The sequence below is a fragment of the Rhipicephalus sanguineus genome, chromosome 1, assembly GCF_013339695.2.
Source record: "Rhipicephalus sanguineus isolate Rsan-2018 chromosome 1, BIME_Rsan_1.4, whole genome shotgun sequence".
NCBI classification, from domain to species: Eukaryota; Metazoa; Arthropoda; class Arachnida; order Ixodida; family Ixodidae; genus Rhipicephalus; species Rhipicephalus sanguineus.
In genome coordinates, this window is record NC_051176.1 from 330,072,159 (window position 1) to 330,091,908 (window position 19,750).

A 19,750-nucleotide genomic window follows, 5' to 3' on the forward strand; every position below is an offset into this window, starting at 1 on the left:
GAGTTGCGCTTGCCAGTGATAGGGAAACTTATGGGCAGGCAATAAATGAAACAGAGGAAATCTTACACCAGGTCGCAAGCGTGCTTTATAAGAGAGAACGGGAGACTAATGGCATTTTGTCTGAACAACTTTATTTACAGCGGGGCCAAAGGCACTTCGAGAGCTATTTCTAGCTGAGCGTTTCCAGCTTTCCCTTCTTTGATTTCGATTCAGCTTCTAAAACCATTTCTTGCGGCTAAAGACTTGTATGAGAGGATTCGTGCTGCACTGCAACTCTTGCTTCAGAACCAGCTGTCAAGCATGTCCATCGTCGCAGGTATTAAAATATGACGACTCGTCGTTGGTTAGGAGCTCCACGGTGAGGTCTGTAACCACTTGGTGCTGTTTCGAGAACTTTAAAGCACTTCTTGTTTTGACGATTGCTCCAGGACTGCATGATTATATGCGACAGCATTTACGACAAACAGCACTAAAAGCAGGATACTTCCACGGTCCATTGCTCTGACGAGGTCAGTGCTTCTCTGCAACACAAACTGAAATTTCTTTATTCACTGTCGTTGCTTCTCTACATTTCTCACTCGAGTTTCTTCAAGGCGGCGTAGACAGCATGCCCTGCCATATACACCAATACCGGGATAATGTCCGTCATGTTTTACAGCGTTTCCTCGGTGACAACTACGTTGCAGCAAGGCCGTGAACAGTTTGCTTCCCTCTGAAGGTCATGCCATTCCTCATCCTCGTCACTTGCGTTTCTAGAAGTGGCGACCGTGGTACTTCTAATCACGCTTGGAAGTATATGTAGAATATTCTGCAGGAAAACTCACCCTGATGTTCTGTGGAGTGAAGTTGTCACACGAAATCGCGCGCAGCCATTTTTGCGCAGCTCCGCATCTTGGAAAATCGAAAAACGCACACCTTGCATTTCAAGTCGTAATTGCTACTGCACTGAAGGACACAGCACTTGTTCGGTTTGACGAATTCAATGCCCCACACACGCTTCAGCACGCACGACGTTCTCGCATTTTAGAAAAAAAAACGGCACACTGCACTGACAGAACCGACGTACCACGTGTGGCAGCAAGAAACATACTGACGTGCCGGTGTGCCGCCGCACTACTCGCCTTCCGTCATTAAATATAGCGCGCTTTTGAGTTGAAAGTTATCTCGCTGGGTGCTGATATTTCATTTAAAGATAACTCTCATAGGGTTATTGCAGGTTTCTTCTGCCGATTGTATTTGTTTATTCAGAAAAATGGCGCGACTTTCTTAATGACGACCAGTGACACGTGTTTCGACTTGTATCCATCCGCGTTTGAGCGGGCCACCGGGAACGGGGGAAACCGGATTTCCGCTGCCGTCGCCGCCTCCACTTGGTGACGTCAGCACTTCGAATGCGGAGAGCGCTTCGGCCTTAGAGTCTAGAGGGTGTTGGTATGATTCGTCTGTGCGTAGCACAGCGAAAGCTAGGGAAAGGGCGAGATCCTCTCACCGATTCGTCTGCGGAATCAGACGGCGCCGCTGGCTCGGCTTTGCTTTCTCGAATATCCCGATTAGAGGTGTGCACGGGCTCCGGGTAGCCCGAAAGCCCGACCCGGCCCGCGGGCCGGGCTCGGGCGGGCCGGCGTACTTTCACCTCGGGCCCGGGCCGGGCTCGGGCTACTTGGAGCTTTATCGGACCGGGCTCGGGCCCGGCGTAAAGCCCGACTCAAGCCCGAAATATAGAGAATGAGCGGAAATTGTCTTCCAGCACGCATACAGCGCCTTTTCCGCGACCGCCCTTTACCGCTTTTCCTTTCCATTCGCCACTTTAAACAAAAGGGGAGCAGGTAAAGTACTGCCTCTGTTGCACTCCGACAAACAGAGAAGTAACACCGCCTGAGCTAGTGATGGCGCCACGCGACTATTCGCGTTAGATTTAAGGCCAAATCCCATATGAGTGAAAATGCACGCGATAGCGACGAGCGACCCGACGTAGATCGCCTTCGTGCAAGCTGACGCTTGCATTGGCATGCCACATGACGGCTTTGGCGAGCGAACTCCATTGTTGCTGGCATGAGGCCGTCTACTTGTATAGCAAAAGTGCCGCGAACAGTCTCTATTAGAGACTGTTCGTCGTGTGTCGTTTGATCATATTCGATATGCTCAATAAAATGCCAAATTACCGGAAAACGATGTTTTGTTTTCGCAGCGAACCTTCAAAAAGCCGGGCCGGGCCGGTTCCGGGATTGTGTTTTCGTACGTCGGGCCGGGCCGGGCGGGCTCGCAGCCCTTTGCCGTCGGGCTCGGGCGGACCTTCGACAAAGTCAGCGGGCCCGGGCCGGGCTCGGAAATACGGCCCGTGCACAGCTCTAATCCCGATCTTTCGCGTTCGTTGGCTGTGTCGGTGGCGTCTTCTGCGGAGAGGGTAAGAGGCGCGCGGGCGCGCTCCCGGCGCCTTTTTATACTTGTTTTTTCGATGCGCCCGCTCTGTCGCGCACGAACGGTCGGCGCCAGGCTTTCATGCCGTCGTTCGAAATCGGCGACGTGCGCTTAGTTAAGCGCTCGTTCGTGACAAGCATCGTGCACAAGTGAACTTTCGTAGAGGCCCGCGCCTTTCCTACAGCTGCCAGTGCAGAATTAGTTGTCTGGCACCCGCACGAAGGGGAAATGGCAGCCGCGAACTTCATTCATCTCCTCACAGCAAAGCGCTGTCGTCTGCTCGGCTTCCCGCACGTACTGTCGGCGGCGCCCGCTAGGCGGCTATCAGTGGCGCCTCTATTAGAGTGCCTCGATGTCCTCCTCGCCCGCCCCTCCGTAGAGAGTGGAGACATCCTTTGACTGAGTTCCTGTCGCCAAAACCGGTTTTCGCGGCACTGTCCGCCATTTTCACGCCGAGCTTTCGTGTCGAGACGTGGCTACGTGGCGGTAGTCGGCAGGAATTTGATGCGGTTGTAACTACGGCGTTCTTTGAGCGCTTTCACGCAAAATGCCTGACTGCTTTCTGCAGTGGCGTAGGAAGGGAGGGGGGCACACCGGGCCCATGCCCCCCCCCCCCCTCCGAATTTTTTTTTTCCATGGGATACAGAGCACAAAATGACACTCGACCCCACTTATCTGCCCAGACCCAATGTCGGATCAAGGAAGTGCCCCCCCCCCCCAAAAAAAAAAAGAAAAATTATGCTACTCCACTGGCTGTGTGCCACTGTGCTCAAACGACTCGAGCAATGGTTGGCGACTGTTTTGTTTGTTCTGCAATATTTTTGTAGCACGAGGGTGGTGATTGAAAGATTTTCCCTTACACATCGCGTTCGGGAGAATGTTTGTTGAGGAGAAACAGCGCCGTACGAAGTAATTTAGAAGTTACGCTCTTAGCTGCGAGTGTAAAACATTCAGAAAACAAACTCCATTATAAAGCTCTGCGCGTGTCTGTACCAGTTTTAGAAATAGTGTTTGGAGTCATAATTCGTAATCAGCGCACGCATAACTGGACGTGACGTGGAAGACCACCGAAGCTGTTTTTTTTTTTTTTTTCGTATGCCAAGAGACTGGGACGGCATGCTGCGCGCTGTCTCCTCTAGATCTAGTGATGTGTTACCGGTTGGACCGAGAGCGTATTTTTGATGAAATCACCCCTGAAGGTTATTACCTAAACAAGGTTCCACGGCCGAAGTTGGCAGGATGCTGTCAGCAACACGAAGAATTCTGTGGAAAAGCTGCTAATTTCAAACTACGCGAGGTTGAGGCTGCGCGTGCACCTGTGTCAAGTCGCGGCGAAGGGAGCCAATAGGCATGCAAGCAAGACATGCGCAGGAGTGAGCCTGCAGTGAACTTTGAAATCGTGTGTTGGTGCATTAGGCACAATTGAGATATTTTCGTTTCTCTTTGTGAAGCATATTTTGTTTTTTTTTTCCCACCTGTCAAGTAGAGCCGCAGAGGGATATTGCTATTTTACGTGTTGAAATTTATCAAATTGTCATTTTGCTAGACGATTATCTTTTACCACAGGAGTTCTGCCAAATACGTGTGACAATTAAATGATAATAGATAACAAAAATATGCAATTGGATCAGAATATACTGACAACAATCACGTATTCATTGGTCATTTATTAATTGGTTACCTTAACTGTCGACATTCCCTCACGTAACTTTATCATCATTGCTGCATAATAACTGTTTTGAACCAGCACAGCTTCGCCGCGCAAGTCTTCCTGAAGAGCGGAAATGCCAAGTAATATGGTGATTCGACCTTCAATTACCCATTGCTCTACACTAAAGCCAGAGCAACGCGTTATTTTACAGCCGCAGAGCAAGATCAACCGGTGTCAAACGACGCCGTTTTAGTTTTAAAGTAAATAACCTATCACTCCAACAACCGGTCGCAGGGCGTTTAAAAGCAGTTTCAGGCAGCAGCATATCATCGTGTGAAGCGGCGAACTTAATAGTGCTGTTAGACTGTAAACTATCAAAACAAATATTTAATAAACCATGATAACACATTAATGCATTTCCGCAGTATTATAGTCTACGCAAAGCCTCCGTACCGCCTGAAAACGGCTCACACGCGCGCCGTCAATGCGCCCCTAGATCGGAGCCGGCGTGAAAATGGCAGACGCCGTAGCAGACGACGCGGTTGTCTCCACTCCCTGCGGAGCGGTGGGCGAGGAGGACATCGAGGCACTCTAGCCTCTATAGGCGGTGCACAAGGCGTATAGCGGAGTTCAATCCGGTGGTGGTGGTGGTAGTGGTGTGCGGCGTGACCACCCTTACTGCGCATATGCGCAAACCCTCCCCCTTGACCCCTCCCCCTTTCCCCCTCTCCACATACCCTTCCCCTTCCATTTCCCCACCCCTCTCCACATCCCCTCTCCCCGTCCCTTTCTCCCTCCCTCTTTCCCCTCCTCTCCACATCCCCTCTCCCCTTCCCTTTCCCCATCCCCCTCTTCACTCCCCTTTCCCCCTCACCACTTCACCTCTGAAACGCGGGCTCTACATGCCGAAACACTGCTTCGCATCGCCTCATGGTCCGCTTTAGCGGGAGATTGTGTGATTTGTTTAAAATGAGCGACTTTTCCCATCATTTCTCTTGCTTGGCATGTGCTGCCGCACTGCGGGAATCAAGGAATTTTTTTCTAGCGCCAACGTCTCTCCGTTTTTTTTTATGCTTTACTACAGCGGTGTGCCGGCTAGTTTCGGTTTCGTCCTTTGGCCGGTTCTTGCTTACTGCGTCCGCAAAATTGATGGCTTTCTGGGTTAGAATCTTTCAAAAGGTGACCGATTTGTTACTCTTTCGTTGATTGCTCCCCGGTAAGCGATTACGCCTGTTTCCGTGCAGGTGCTGACTGACACAAACGATGCCGCTGTGGTTGCGTTTCCTGTTTCGGTCACTCACAAAAACAGCTTCAGCCTCGGTGGCAATCAGACGAATGATTATTATAGGTTTCAGACTTGTTTTTGCTTTCCGGACGCGCTCACAATTACATAGTTTTCTTCAGTGCGCTCACCTGCGCACAGGGGCAGATCCAGGGATCTTCTTTGGGGGAGGTGGTTCTTTAATTCGGTTGAGGGGGAGGGGTATGCACAGCTCGCACACAGTAACTGAAGGGAGGGGGCGAGAAGACACATTCTTTCGCATTAAGGGCTGCATTTTTCATGTTATTACAACCTCCTTCTCTCATCGCATGCGGCGCGAGGAAGTGATTGCTTGAAACGCGACAGAAAGGAACCAGTGTTTTTTTTTTAAAAGGACTCTGGTGAAAGGTATCTGCACGAGCAGTAAATGTTCGGAAATGGGAAAATAATACGCTAAATATTTTGCTGTAATTGCTATCGCCGGTTTCAAGTACCCGACCCAATACGAGCGAGCTAGAATGCTCGCGCTTTCATTGTTATCAAAACCGTCCGAGAAAACGGAGCCGCTAATGTCACGTTGCTTTTTGTTTCATACAACTTAAACATCTGTATCAAGCAGTATGAAGCCTCAGCATAATCTAAAACACTTCGGAAATCATGTGCACACGAAACCAATTCACTAATCATCTACTTACGTCGCAAAGCTTCCCTCGATGGCAAAGTTCTTCCTCCCGATACGACGCTGCCATCTCCCTCCCCGTTTGATGTTCTCTTTTCCTCGTGGAACAACAAAAAAGCTTGTCTCCTTTTTCAACGTCGTTTGAGCAGCCAGCATGCAGCACCGCAAGTCGGCATCGCGCTGCAGCTAATGCCACCTTGCTAAAGGTAACGAGCCTACACTGGTAGCGCAGATGTTTGCCTGTGTTTCCACGCTCCCCCCTTGGTGTCGTTTTTTTGGTGAATGAAATACACGGCGGTCATCGGACGGAGGGAGCAGCCCAGAGGGGGCTTTGACGGTGCCCAAGAAGCCTTTCATAAAAAATGTTGGCAGTGGCAGCCTGTGTCTGTGTCTCTCTCTCTTTAAAAGGGTAAGGGTTTGAGGGGGCGAGAAGACAAAAACATTCTTTCGCATTAAGGGCTGCATTTTTCATGTCATTACAACCTCCTTCTCTCATCGCATGCGGCGCGAGGAAGTGATTGCTTGAAACGCGACAGAATGGAACCAGTGTTTTTTTGTTTCGAACCCAGGCTTCATGGGTTCGAAACAGCGCGTAAAATACGAGGACACAGAAAGAAACAGACAGGACCAGGCGCTGAAATCATGTGCACACGAATGTGCACAGCGCCTGGTCCTGTCTGTTTCTTTCTGTGTCCTCGTATTTTACGCGCTGTTTCGAACCCATGAAGCTCTCTCTTGTCTGTCGTTGTCTTCGCGGGATAATCCAAGAAGCCTTCGTTGGAAATGTGCATAGGGAAGCATAAAAGGGCAAAGATATGTGGAGAGAGAGAGAGCACGGGGATGATATTCTCCTTTCCCCCTTTCACAATTGTCTGTTCTTTCGTAGAAAAAAAACACAGACCTTACTTCGCAGCTCGTTAGGGCATATAACCCTTTCTCAAACAAAGCATTGGAATGCTCCACCTAAAGTCCCTAGATTTTTCCCTGTTCTTTCCATCTAGGGACTTTAGCTCCACCTATGAAAATTCAAAAGGACACACTGTTTCGTCCTATTCATACATTTTTTTTTTCCTGAATGTCCTCCGCTCCTCGGGTCACAATAAGATCTTCCTTCTACTCTCGGGAGCGTGACGACGATCAATTTGGGCTTTTATCGTCGCACTCAACAAGGCAATGCTCACTTCGAAGAACGTCCTTCCAAAGTCATTTAACCTCCACTGGATGTACCGAGTGGGACGATCGAGTGTCAAGCTTTGCTGAAAGGCCTCACTGGGCACTGTCAGGAGTCTCCTTCCGGCAAGGAGCCTTCAAGGCAGCAGTGAGGAAGGCGTCCGGCGATGTTGGGAGATAAAAAGTAGAGAGATGTTTACTTGATTGCATAATGGTAGCGGATCCCTCTTCCAGCGGGCCGAAGCCCGGCTTAAATGTCTTTTGGACGATTGCTAGGGAAAATATTGTTCACTTCATTTGTCCAATAAGGTAACATCCTCTATACGACGTCCCGAAGGGGAAGAACGTATGGGACCAACAAGGAGGTTTAAATAAAACTTGCTGGAGTGGAGGCCGCCTATACTTACCAATGGGCCGCAGTGAAGCCGCGCCGCGCGCGCGGCGGCCATCTTGCCATAGGCAAGAAACGGGAGCCAAAGCGCGCCCGCCGTGTCTCTCCGCCGTGGTTTTTAATGGTTATGGCGAGGATTAAGGGAGAAGTTGTCAAGAATAAGAAGCCATATGGCAGATAAGAATGCAGTCAGTTTTATTCTGTTTCTTTTGGCGTTTTCCTTAAGCATGCACACCGAAGACGGGTCTGTATTACTGGTTTTTAAAAATAATCATCCTCGTAAGAGCACACCTCACTTCTCGGCACTCATTTTCCTGTTTATTTAATTCGTCATGTGGCGGAGTCTTATTCATATGTGGATTCACATATCTAACAACTTAGTCGCCCACAATCTCAATATGTTTCCTCATTTGCCATCAACAATCGAAGTACAGTACAGAGTTATTGTGCGGCATTGGCTAGCTTTTTCGAGACAGTGACTCATCTGTGAAGCCAGTATTTCCCTTGATGGAATTCTGTATACCGTTCTCGTATAGTACGCTCTGCTGAGAGATTAAACTTCGAGCGTACATACTCATAAGCTGATAGAGAATAGAAGTGCAGCGTTAACGCAAACGCCCGCAGCTCGGACGGATACGTGCCTTTCTGGTCTTTTCGTGTCCCGTGGAGGGGTTGCTGTATGTATGGGAGAATGCTGCAGTGAACATCCTCCTGCCCTACTCAGACATGACCTTTTGATCCTTGATCTCCTTTATTATCGCTTGAGGATCGAGCCTCGATCTTTTTGGTCAGTCTGCAATTTTTCTGCTGCAGAATTTTCATCTTCAGCTGTTTTATCTCCCCTTGGGAAACATCAAGCATTTCTTCGTAATGCTGCCGGCATTTCTTCGTAATGCTGCCGTGTAAGTGATGCAACTGTCACATCTTCTACAACTTTTTTCAGTTTGAACACATATAACGGCCGGAGTACCCCGGGGCCTCGGTTAGGTCGCTTTATTTGCAGCTGGAACGAGCATTGCGCAGTTGAGACGTACTGGTTTTACTCGCTGCACTGCATAAAGCAAATACAAAGGACAAAAGAAACGGCACGAATGTAAGAAAAAACAGGTCCTTGTGTATTGCCCAAATGACGTTACTTAACCTCGTAGTTGCGAGCTACCCTTTCATAACACAACAGGGCAACCGATAACGAAATCTATGGAGCAACGAATAGCAAACGGTGCGTCCTTTTCAATTTCGCGCTCTGCACCAGTGGTATAAACAAGCACAAGAATGTGTATCCATGCGTTTTGCAAGTGTTTTACAAATGCGTCAAGCACAGTCGGACAACTCCCGGGTCGCAGCCTAGTCCTGTCGAATCAATTCGGCGAGACGTGCCTCTAACATATGTGATCGCCGTCTTTTGGCTTCCAGACTTTCCTTCAAACAGCCTGCCCCGACGTGCTTCGAACATTTGGGTTCTTAAGAAACCGGTTAGGAAAATAGAATGACCGTCAAACGTGAAATCAAGCTCGAAAAACCACGGCGGAGAGACGCCGATCCGTGCGAAGTAGGTTATTGCTGCGGAGCCTCGCTTGTTTATTACGTTCCATATACTTATGCACATAGATGTGAATAAATTGGTACACTGAGATTCTGCAGTAGCGAAATTGACTTTTAATTGTATCGGAAGATTATTTCCCAACAGCGTTCTTGTCATATGAATGTTCTGACAGCAGCAAACGTTGGTCTGGAGAGCGGTCGCATTTTGACGCGACCGCGTTAAAGAACTCGTTTCGCTGAAATTCCGGTGTCGGCGGCGTCGGCGGCGTCGGCGTCTTTGGTTCTGAGCAAAAAAGCAGCGTTGGCCGTGAGTGAAAATTCGATGCAACTGCTGTAAGGATAGCAACTCGAAGGATAGCAGCTCGAGGGCGTTTGCGATTGGGCTTGCCTTGAGGCAGTCTCCACCAAAGAGCGAAGGCACGCTAGCGATAAGGAAGGCGATAGTGTGCGTGGGTGCTCGTGTGTGCTTGCGCGTGTGAGCCTGTGTATGTGTGTGTGTGTGCGTGCAAGTGTGCCTGCGTGTGTGTGAGTACGTGTGTGCATGCGCGTGTGTATGGCATGTGCGTGCGCGCGTGTATGTGCATTTGCGTGCGTGCGTATATGTGCGCGTCTGTGTGCATGTGCGTGTGTGCATTTGTGTGCGTGCGCGTGCATGTGTGTGTGTATTGCTTGTGTGCATGCGCGCGCGTGTCTGCGTGTGTGTGAGCACGTGTGCGCGCAGGACATGCGCCTGCGTAAGTGCGTATGTGTGCGCGCCTGTGTGCATGTGCGTGTGTGCATTTGTGTGCGTGCGCGTGCATGTGTGTGCGTGTTTGTGTGTATCGCGTGTGTCTGCGTGTGTGTGTGAGTGAATGTGTGCGTGCGCGTGTGTAAGGACATGTGCGTGCGCGTGTGTGCATTTGTACGCATGCGTACGTGTGTGTGCATTTGTGTGCGTGCATGCGTACGTGTGCGTATCTGTATGCATGTGCGTTTGTGTGCGTGCGCGTGTGTCTGCGTGTGTGTGAGTGCATGTGTGCATGCGCGTGTGTGCATTTGTACGCGCGTGTGTGCATTTGCGTGCGTGCTTATGTGTGCCTGTCTGTATGCGTGTGCGTGCGCGTGTGTGCGTATTGCGTGCGTGTGTGAGTGCGTGTGTGTGTGTGTGAGGGCATGTGTGCGTGTGCGTGCGTATGTTTGTGCGTGTGCGTGTGCGTGTGTGTCTGCGTGTGGATATCGATGTTGCGCTCTAGTTGCTTAGCAAACTGAACGAACAAAAAAAAACTTCGTCAAACAAGTTTCTACCAATGTATCACGAAACCTACACGCGTTCTATTAAGAACTTCAATCGACACGCAACCCCTGCTAGTTTTGCGGTTAGCGTCTCGCATTTGCTATAATCACGTGAATACCGTGAACGTAAAAAAATGCGACTGCATCAGAGAAGTAGGATGTACAATAATTTCTGTTCACTGATTGTTGTACAACATTTAATGTTTCTTGGTCCTAATAGGCATAGATGAGGCAGCTCAAAAAGTGGCATCTGAATTTAAAAGAAAAAATTACCTTTCCAGCTTGATGACGACGTGAGTCGGTAGCGCATAGGCCACTCATACTGTCAGTGTTGTGTTCAGAAGCCTCCTGTTCTTCACGTGGAGGAGGCTCGTCGCTGCTGAAGTCGAAGCGCGGCCTCTTGCGTTGCGTGCCCGTTAATTCAGCATCGCCATGCCGTATAGTCGCTGTCTGTACGTGCAATACATTTGGCGTACATTCAGCGGTCGGGTAAGGCACTTCGGAAGCAATTGAACCTTTTGCCCCCGTTGCTTCAGAGAAGGCGGCAGCAGAGCCTACCGTTTCGCGGAGGTTTCCTGGTTCTTTGCTGCACGGTCAGGTATTTTGGGCAGCCGTCGAAAATGCTAGGCACAGCATCCGAAGAGAGCGTATGTTTCTTTCGGGCGTGCAACAGGACGTTTCTCTTGTACTCCGCATGATATGTTGCAGAGATCGCTTCTTCCGGGAATGCTTCAGTAAACTTTGTCTCGACACCGTCGTCCTAAGGTGGCCTACAACGATGTGAACGTCAATGGCGAGGATGCCGGTATTGAAATGTACGGTATACGTACATTGCCGCATGAAACATTCGGAAGTATCGTACCTCGCTTTTCGTGACGTGCAGCTGAACAGAAGGAACAGCTGTACACTTGAGCCGCTTTCGAAGCCTTCTCTTGTGTGCACAAGGCGCTTGGTAGTCCGAAGCGAGAAAGTGATCGGAACACACTCGGCTGTAAGAGGACAAATTGTACCCGAGGGCATCTTCCCACAGTCGTTTCTGTAACGGTCTTGCAGGCAAACGATGTAACGAAACTCCTGTACTGATGTAGCGATGATAAATGCATGCCTTCACAGCGCAGCACGCGCGAGACATCCTATAACGACAGTGCAGCGTAACGGTACAACCAGCGCGGGGTGTTGAAGCAGACGAACTCGAAAGCGGCGGCGTCGGCAGCGCTGCCAGGCGTCTTTTTGGACGCGTGAGATAAAAAAAAAACAGCAAAAATTACTTTTCGACGCAATCGAAAGCCGTTTCAAGAGCGGGAAATACGCTCTCAAGTTCTACATGTTTGTTTTTAAGCAAAATAAGTCCACCTGCGTGGATAGTCTGTCACACCTATAGATTGCGGGAATTGCGACCACTTTGCTGTTGGGTGACGCTAGCGGTCATTCATTCACGGTTTTCAACATCAGATTAAAATTATAATTCTTTTTTTTATGGGACGAAAGCGCGCTCGTTGCCGCCGATGTGACGAACGATCTTCTCATTTTCACCACAATAAAAAAAAAAAACTTTTCCGAGCGGTAGACAGTCCCTTTAAATATCTATGGCAATTTTAACACTTGATGCAAGCACATGAACTATGACGAAATGCCCGGTGAAGGAATTTACGGTATTTCACGTACCGATTGATGTCATCGCCGCCACGTTGCAGAGGTTCTGAAGGATCTGTGTCATCCGGTTCCCGAGTCGTAGACCTTAGTGGTGTGTACTACAAGAGTCGGAACCCATTTCCCCAGTCGTACGTTCAATCCATGCTCGGAGCGCGCAATCCATCAGCGTGCTGTTATGCCTGCTGCTGACGTACGCACACAATCGAAAACAAGCCGCACACAGAGGATGTATAGGTGCCCGCTTCCGAGCCAGTAGGCGGGCGACTCAGGGAAACACAGGGGATAAGACGACCAGTATCAATGCAAACAGACTGCGTCAGCGCCTAGACCCCAGATGTGATACACTGCGCCAGACATGAAGGAAGGAATACTAGCGCCAGACCGCACAGCTATAGCGCAGCGAAAAGCAGCCCACCGGAACTATGTGTTGCTAGCAGCAGCACCGCCAAGTTACGTGGAAAAGAAACCATACAACAGTGAAATGAGGTGACCTACCGTCACACATGCCCTGCCCATCACGCATGCGCACACCACTTTCTTAGACAGGACAACTCTTCATCACAGATGGAGGGTCGACACAAAGATGTCTTCCACGTAGACCCCCACGCGTGCCGGATTGATAGGTTCGTCTATTGCATGGGCATGCGCAGATAAGTTTTCGTGCCTTCTTTCTTTTCCGCCGTTGTGCGTCTCTTCAGTTGTTAGTCGACGTTTGTGGTGTCCTGACTTCTTTCTTGTGTCCGTGTTTGCATGCTCCCGTTTTTTGTTTTTTTTTAGAATGAGGTGACGCAATGCACTGGGCGGGGCACCTCGAACAAGGCTGCCCTCTCCTTCGAAATGAAGCGAGTTTAGAGAGAATGCGTCAGGTAAATATAATGATTACTATATCTCCAGTCCTACTTTAGCTTTTCGAAAAATTCTTTAGACTATATATTTCTGGGAGGAGTCTGACTCAAACCAAGGTTTTTTTCACTCCAAGGGCGAGGGGTGGTTCATGACCCTTTAACTGTGCAATTCATTTATAACCAGAGGCTACTTTTTGGTTTGTCATTTTAAAACACCCCTGTTATTGAGGCAAAGGCCGTTATGCTAATACAAAAGATGTGCATCGTGTTTCGAACAATCCAAGTCTACAAAGACATTAAAGGGATCCATTAGGGAATTGCATGTCAGCATTGTGAATCTAGTCTTCAAAACCAATGCAACCTTCTCCAGCATGCATGCACCACCCTGTTTGTTGCGTCCACCCAAAGCAAGGAAACTGTCGCAGTGCAAGCAGGAGCCACTCAGTCCAGACATATGGCGACACTGCAATAGCTGGTTGCCCTAAGCTTGCCCCACAACAACTTGTAGCACAAAAAAACAACACAGACTGCAAACGAGCTTTTGCTACCAACAAAGGTTTATTTTCCACGGTACGCATTCATACTGCTGCCCATCACACATGCGCACACCACTTTCTTAGACAGGACAACTCTTCATCACAGATGGAGGGCATAGAAGCACACAAGATATCCCTATTCAGTTAAGCCTGGATATAACGAAATTGGAAAAAGTTCGCGAATTTTCGTTATATCCAGGTTTTCGTTACACGCAGTTTTCGAGTAAAGACTAGAGAAACTATCGCGAAAACCAAACGAAGACGCGGCGGATGCCAGTTCAGTGCCACTCACCTCAAATATTTATTTAGCACAAAAAAACTGCGTTATTTTGGCTTGTGTCTTTCGCGTCAAAGATGACGTCACGCGGCGGTTCAGAGAAACCAACTCATCCAATGCTGCCTCGTCATCCTGTGAGCCAACGTGACGGCGCAGAACGTCCAGCGCGTCCAAGACCTCCTTCGCGGTAGGCAACGGCGATGTATCTGCCTCTGACAAACCTTCACCATCACCGCGATCTCGGGCAGTTTCTACAAGTGCCACAGCCGACATTTCTTCGGTAGATACAGCATCACTGTCAGCGTACAAAAAGTCGTCAAGTGCAACGTCGTCGGACACTCCACCATTCACACGAAGTGCATCCCACGCTTCACTGACGTCGGATGGATTTGAAGGTTCCTGGGGTTCTTCGTCGACTCCAGCCTCTGTAACCACTGACACCCGGGCTTTCATGAAGCAATTTGCGACTGTGTCAGCTTTTACTTCCTGCAGCAAGCAGCAAGCATCTCGACATCTTGGTAAATGTCTATCTTTGTCGGCCGTTCAAAGCGTATATCCAAGAGGATCTTCTGAATGACGCGACGACGATAGCAGCACTTAAATCTGTTGATGATCCCTTTGTCTAACGGCTGTATTAGGGACATGCAGTTGGCAGGGAAGTACTGCAGCTCGATGTTCGATAGCTGAAGGCCTTCGATGTGGTGCGCGAAGCAGTTGTCAAGCAATAGACATATTTGGCGACCCTGACGCTTGACATCTTCGTTGAATGCCTTCAGCCATTCAGTAAAGATTTCTCGGCTCATCCAGGCCTTCGAATTAGCAACATACTTGACTGGCATCCGCTTCGTGCCTTTAAAACACCTTGGCCGGGCATTTTTTTCTACAACTAATGGGATTTTTGTCGCTGCCGTCACTGTTTGCACAAAGCAAGACCGTGACGCGTAGTTTGCTCTGCTTTCCGTCTCGACAATCGTGCCCTTTAAGCTCCAGCATGCGATTCGGCAACATCTGGTAGAACAACGCCGTTTCATCGGCGTTGTACAAGTCCGCCGCCTCATAACGGCCCAAGATGCCAGGCAGCTTCTCGGCCACCCACGAGGCAGAGGCATCGCTGTCAGCAGATGCGGACTCGCCGCTAATCACTCTACCGACGACACCGTGCCGGCTCTTGAACCCTTGCAGCCAGCCGTTACTTGCCTTGAAATCGTCATGGCCAAGAATCGACGCAAAATCCTTCGCTTTCTGCTGCAGGATTGCGCCACTTATGGGCACGTTGCGCGCCCGTGTGTCCAGAAACCAGGTGAAGACGGCCTTGTCCGCATCAGCGTACGTTGACTTCTTCAGTCATTTCTTCTTCCAGCCCGTGCCCGACTCCGCTGCCTCGCGGATGCTGTCCTTCGCACTCAATATCGTCGACAGGGAGCTGGCTGGGATATTAAATCGCGCAGCAACGTCCTTTTTCTCACCCGCGGAAACCGCATTTACAATCGCAAACTTTTCTTCAAAAGACAAAACCCGGCGCTTTCTCGGCACGGAGCTCATTGTCACAGCGAGCAGCTGAGAGGCTTGACAAGAGAGAATGCCTGACGCTCGCAGCAAAGCCTCGCACCTCGCACTTGACCCGCTTGACCCGCCTCACCGCCTCACCGCTTCGTTCACCCGTTTGGCACAGTAGCGCCACCAGACGTCGCAACTCGCAAGCAAAAGCTGCATAGCGTGGCCTTCGAGATGGCGCGCCGCATTACCATCTCGAAGGCTTTGCAACGAGGAAACTCCGTTTGCCGCTAAGCGGCGCAAGCTATTCTAGCGACGCTTGTATCATCATCGCGGCACGCACTTGCCTGCTGTACCTGCTGCAATGGTATGCGTTCTACCCGCAGCCGCCCCCGTGTATTATTAATTTTCGTATTATAAAACTTACGCGTTGTACATACAAGACTTTAGTAATGTTACAACTCAAAATAATATATGATCACTGCCGCAAATTCGTTACATTCAGGTGAATTACCGCAACACCTCCGTTACATGGAGGTCACAAATACATGGGCTTCTATGGGGATGGTATTGGGGATTGAAAAAAATTCGTTAAATCCAGGAATTCGTTACATGCAGGTTCGTTACATCCAGGTTTAGCTTACTTGGCTCTCGGTGCGTGATGTTAATGGCAGCAGTAGAAACGCGTACGGTGGAAAATACACCTTTGCTGGTAGTGAAAGCTCGTTCGTCGTCTTCTGTCTTCTTTTGTGTGTGTTTGTGCTACAAATTGTTGCTGGTGCCGAACCAACAGGTCCAAATAGCCACAATCGTAAGCTCTCCAGTGATCCTCATTTTTGAAATTGCCTCCATGTATACTGAGGATGATGCCGGTTTCTTGACACTGCTGCGACAAGCGAGGAAGTGAGCCAAATTACGTGCAGAGTGGTTAAGTCAGTTGTTACTTCGATTCTTTCGTTTCTCTGTAATAACAATTCTGTATTCATCTTGATCTAAGGACTAGCCATACCTACACTTGTGGCAAATAGATAATGATTGCTTCGCTTCTGTGAAGCCTTTCAAAATAATGTGTCCTTCAAGAATGGTGAAGTGAGCAGGACTTTCAGCACTGCTTTCGTGTATCATTGTCAAATTAGGCATCATGCAGTCTTGGGCCGTAACTAGTTACTAGTAACGCGTTACCGGTAACTAGTTACTTTTTTCGGTAACTTGTAACTGTAACTAGTTACTGTTAAGTTAGAGGAACTTGTAACTGTAACACTGTTACTTTTTTCGCAGTAACTGTAACGGAAAATACCGTTACAGCTACTTCTGTCTTTATGAAAAATTTTGCAACAGCAACACTTCTTAGAACTTTCTTCTTTACCATATATCCTCTCCACCCCTCAACTTTCCAGAATAGGGCTCCCCTCGCAGTTTAGGAGAGGAGGTGACTAAGCGGATTATCTTCCCTGCAGAAGATTGAGGTTGGAGGTCTGTCATTAACGCAACATGTAAATGAATCGTGCTTCAACGGAACAGCCTGCTAAGTTCGCGTCCGTTTTTTTTTCAGCATATATATCCTGTTCGTCACTTGAGCATCTAGCTCTGTTCTTGGTGTACAGGTGGAGGAGCATTAGGATGCCATGTTTACAGTCTCCCTCGTCTGAGACTCCGAACTAATCGTGTTTGACAGGTGGCTGGAAAACAGCAGAACGCGAAACCGCTAAGGCCAGAAATTCCGTGAACTAGCGAAGCGATTTTTAAAAACTTCTTTTAACTGATTGTAAAATGTTTACTCCGACTTAACGCAACAATTATTAACAAAATTACAGACGTTTCGCCCCCAATGCAGGTAGCATCCTAAAAAAGAAAAAAAAATGAGCCGAGGTCAACCAGTCCATTAGTCACACATGTCCTTGTAAATCTACAGTGGGGGGCCGCGGTTGTTTTTGCAAGCCGCGGCGAATGAACCACGATTCCAGGAGTTTCTTTTCCCCCACCTTCGTTCGCAAACCGGCGCCGTCGCATTGTTTAGGTCAAAGCTATGACCTGTCATCCAGCAGTGCTCAACAAGCTCGGTCTTAGAACGCGTTGCATGGGTTGCTTTAGCAACATTCCGCTTATGTTCTTTAGGCCCCGTTGATCATTTCCTGCCCGTTTTGCCGATCTCCGCATCGCACTTTTAGATACCGCCATGATCGTCCGCAGGTGTGCAGTCTTAGGATTTCGTGAACACACGTTCCAAGGTATAATAACGGGAATTAAAAATGGTTTCTATGCCCAGCGGACCGGAAGCTCTCCGAACAGAGCCTGACACAATGGATGTCGTCCCCACTCGTGATGCACTCCCCGCTGCTCTTCGCATGCGCTTCTGGGTATAGTTAATAAACGTCTTAGGATACCGCCGTCGTCCCAGTACTTCAACCACGTTTTCCGCTTCAAGTAAGAGGCGCTCAAAACGATTGCTGGTGTTGGGCCCCCTTTTAGGTTTCCTTCGTCTAGGGTTTTACGACGTGCAACCCTTATTAAATAAATTCTATAGTTTGATTTGTTATCTATCATTTTATACAGTAACGGAAAGGTAACGACGTTACTTTTGCACAGTAACTGTAACTGTAACAAGTTACTTTCGGAAACTCTGTAACTGTAACAGAGTTACTTTTTTGGCTTAGGTAACTGTAACTGTAACACTGTTACTTTTTACTGGTAACGTGCCCATGACTGGCATCATGTTACTTTAGGCTTTTTGTGCATCATCCAAAAACTTTTGTAAAATTGAATAAGCACATCTATTTCTAGTGTCGAACTTTTTTAATGTTTTCAGTCAAGTTTTATTTTTCTGCAAGGTACTTTTAGCAGCATTCTCACTGAAATCGCGCTACATGCTCATATTATGGTTCATTTGTGGACATTGTAGCAATGAATATAAAACACAGTATGCATAGAAATAGATAAATATGCAGTGCTGTATGTCTCTGAGTAGATGTCATTTTACTACAAAATTATCACTTGTCATCTCTGCGCATGTGTGATTTCATCAGTCTTCTTTATATATTTGCTATGTGACATTGCTCAATGACAATGTTCCATTTATGGAGGAAACAGCTTTAAATTTTGTCGTGACCAGTTGGGCCATTTTTTTCCTGAATATTCGTACTCGAACAAACTTGCCCAGAGTTGGCTATTTGAACACCTCTATCAAATTCTGCAGTTTTGCAAGTACCCAGTATGAATCCGAAAAATAAAAAAATCGGAAATAGCTGGGTACTTTGAAGCACCCTTTCGAAGATTAAGATTACCATGCTTGTGAGCACACCTGCTGTATCTGTGCACTATATTGCCATAGAACAAGGCAGATAAAGTTTACTGCACTGAACCAGTTCCCATACAGTAACTGTCATTTCTCCAGCTCAATACCGAACCAGGACTACATTAAAAGAATGGAATAGAATACAGCACCACTGCACTGTTACTTTTTTTTTCACATAAAAGTTAACTGTGCCTTTCAACTTGTGGTGTAGCCAAGCAGATGCTGCGCATTTCGGTTGCAAAGGCTGGTCAACCATGATTATGACTCTGGCGTTTTAGAAACGTGCAAAGACATGATTGTAGCCAGCGAAAAGCACGAGTCTGACCTATCACTGATAATCTTCTTGTGACAAGCACCTCCAACTATATGCTTTGCAGCATACATGACGTTGCAACACATGCTGCATGCTTTTGATAAGACAGCCGCCACCTTCTTGCAGACTATGATGAGGAATACGAAAGCTTACCATAGCTTCATGAACAAGTCCTTCCAGCTGCTTCTGGATTTCACAGGTTCTCGATGTTATGCTCTGGGTGAAAACCTCGAGGTATGCAAGCAGCTGAAACCAACCAGCAAAACATTTCATCCTAAGTACTCTGGCACTCTAAGCCCATGCGTTCGCTACCACAACGAATGAAATAACCTACTGGGATTTCCAGCTTCTTGAAGTAAATTTAGCGACTACACTTAAAAGTACAGTTTAAAAACCAGAAAACATTACCTTTCTATTATGGTGCACGGTTTCGATTGCAGTACAAACCAGGCAAACTGCTGTTATACATGCCATACACTTATACACTTATACACTTATACATGCCATAAAACCTTTCCTGGCTAGTTCAAAGCTACAGCTTCTTCTGTGGGGGTTGTATGTTTCTCACATTTCGCATTCCTTCTTCACCTTTGAGTTGTGATAGCGAAGCATGTTGTGCCGCATGCATATCTAGCTGACAATGTGCATGTGATCTAGGTGAAGGCACTGTGCAAAGCGCCGACAACGCCGCCTGTCGCCATGGCTCGGAAGCGTAGGCGGGCTCGGGCGAGCAATGTTCCCGTGAGCGTCAAGGCGAGCGCTGCAGTTTTTGCGATAGTGGCGTTTTCCATCCCAATTTAGCGCTTATGTCAGCCTTCAGCGATGCCCAGAAACAACTGCTGCGTAGTTGGCAGCTCGAACACGTGCGAAAGCTCGCCAGGAACACACTTCTACAATTTTCCGGTGCCGCTTCAGAGCAAGAGCGACGGCGGCGGTGGATTGGCGCTGTTCCGACA

The 19,750-nt window shown here is 48.4% G+C and overlaps 1 protein-coding gene across 1 annotated transcript in view; it reads right to left on the reverse strand.

Annotated features, from left to right (window-relative positions):
• The window catches only part of LOC119379533 (WASH complex subunit 2), a gene marked incomplete at its 5' end in the record, with an annotated part of 624,148 nt that extends 605,108 nt beyond the window's left edge, over positions 1-19,040 (reverse strand). The window contains 1 exon segment of the mRNA XM_037648828.2: positions 18,948-19,040. Coding sequence (XP_037504756.1) covers positions 18,948-19,040 — 93 coding nt within the window.
• Positions 19,041-19,750: the final 710 nt, after the last annotated feature.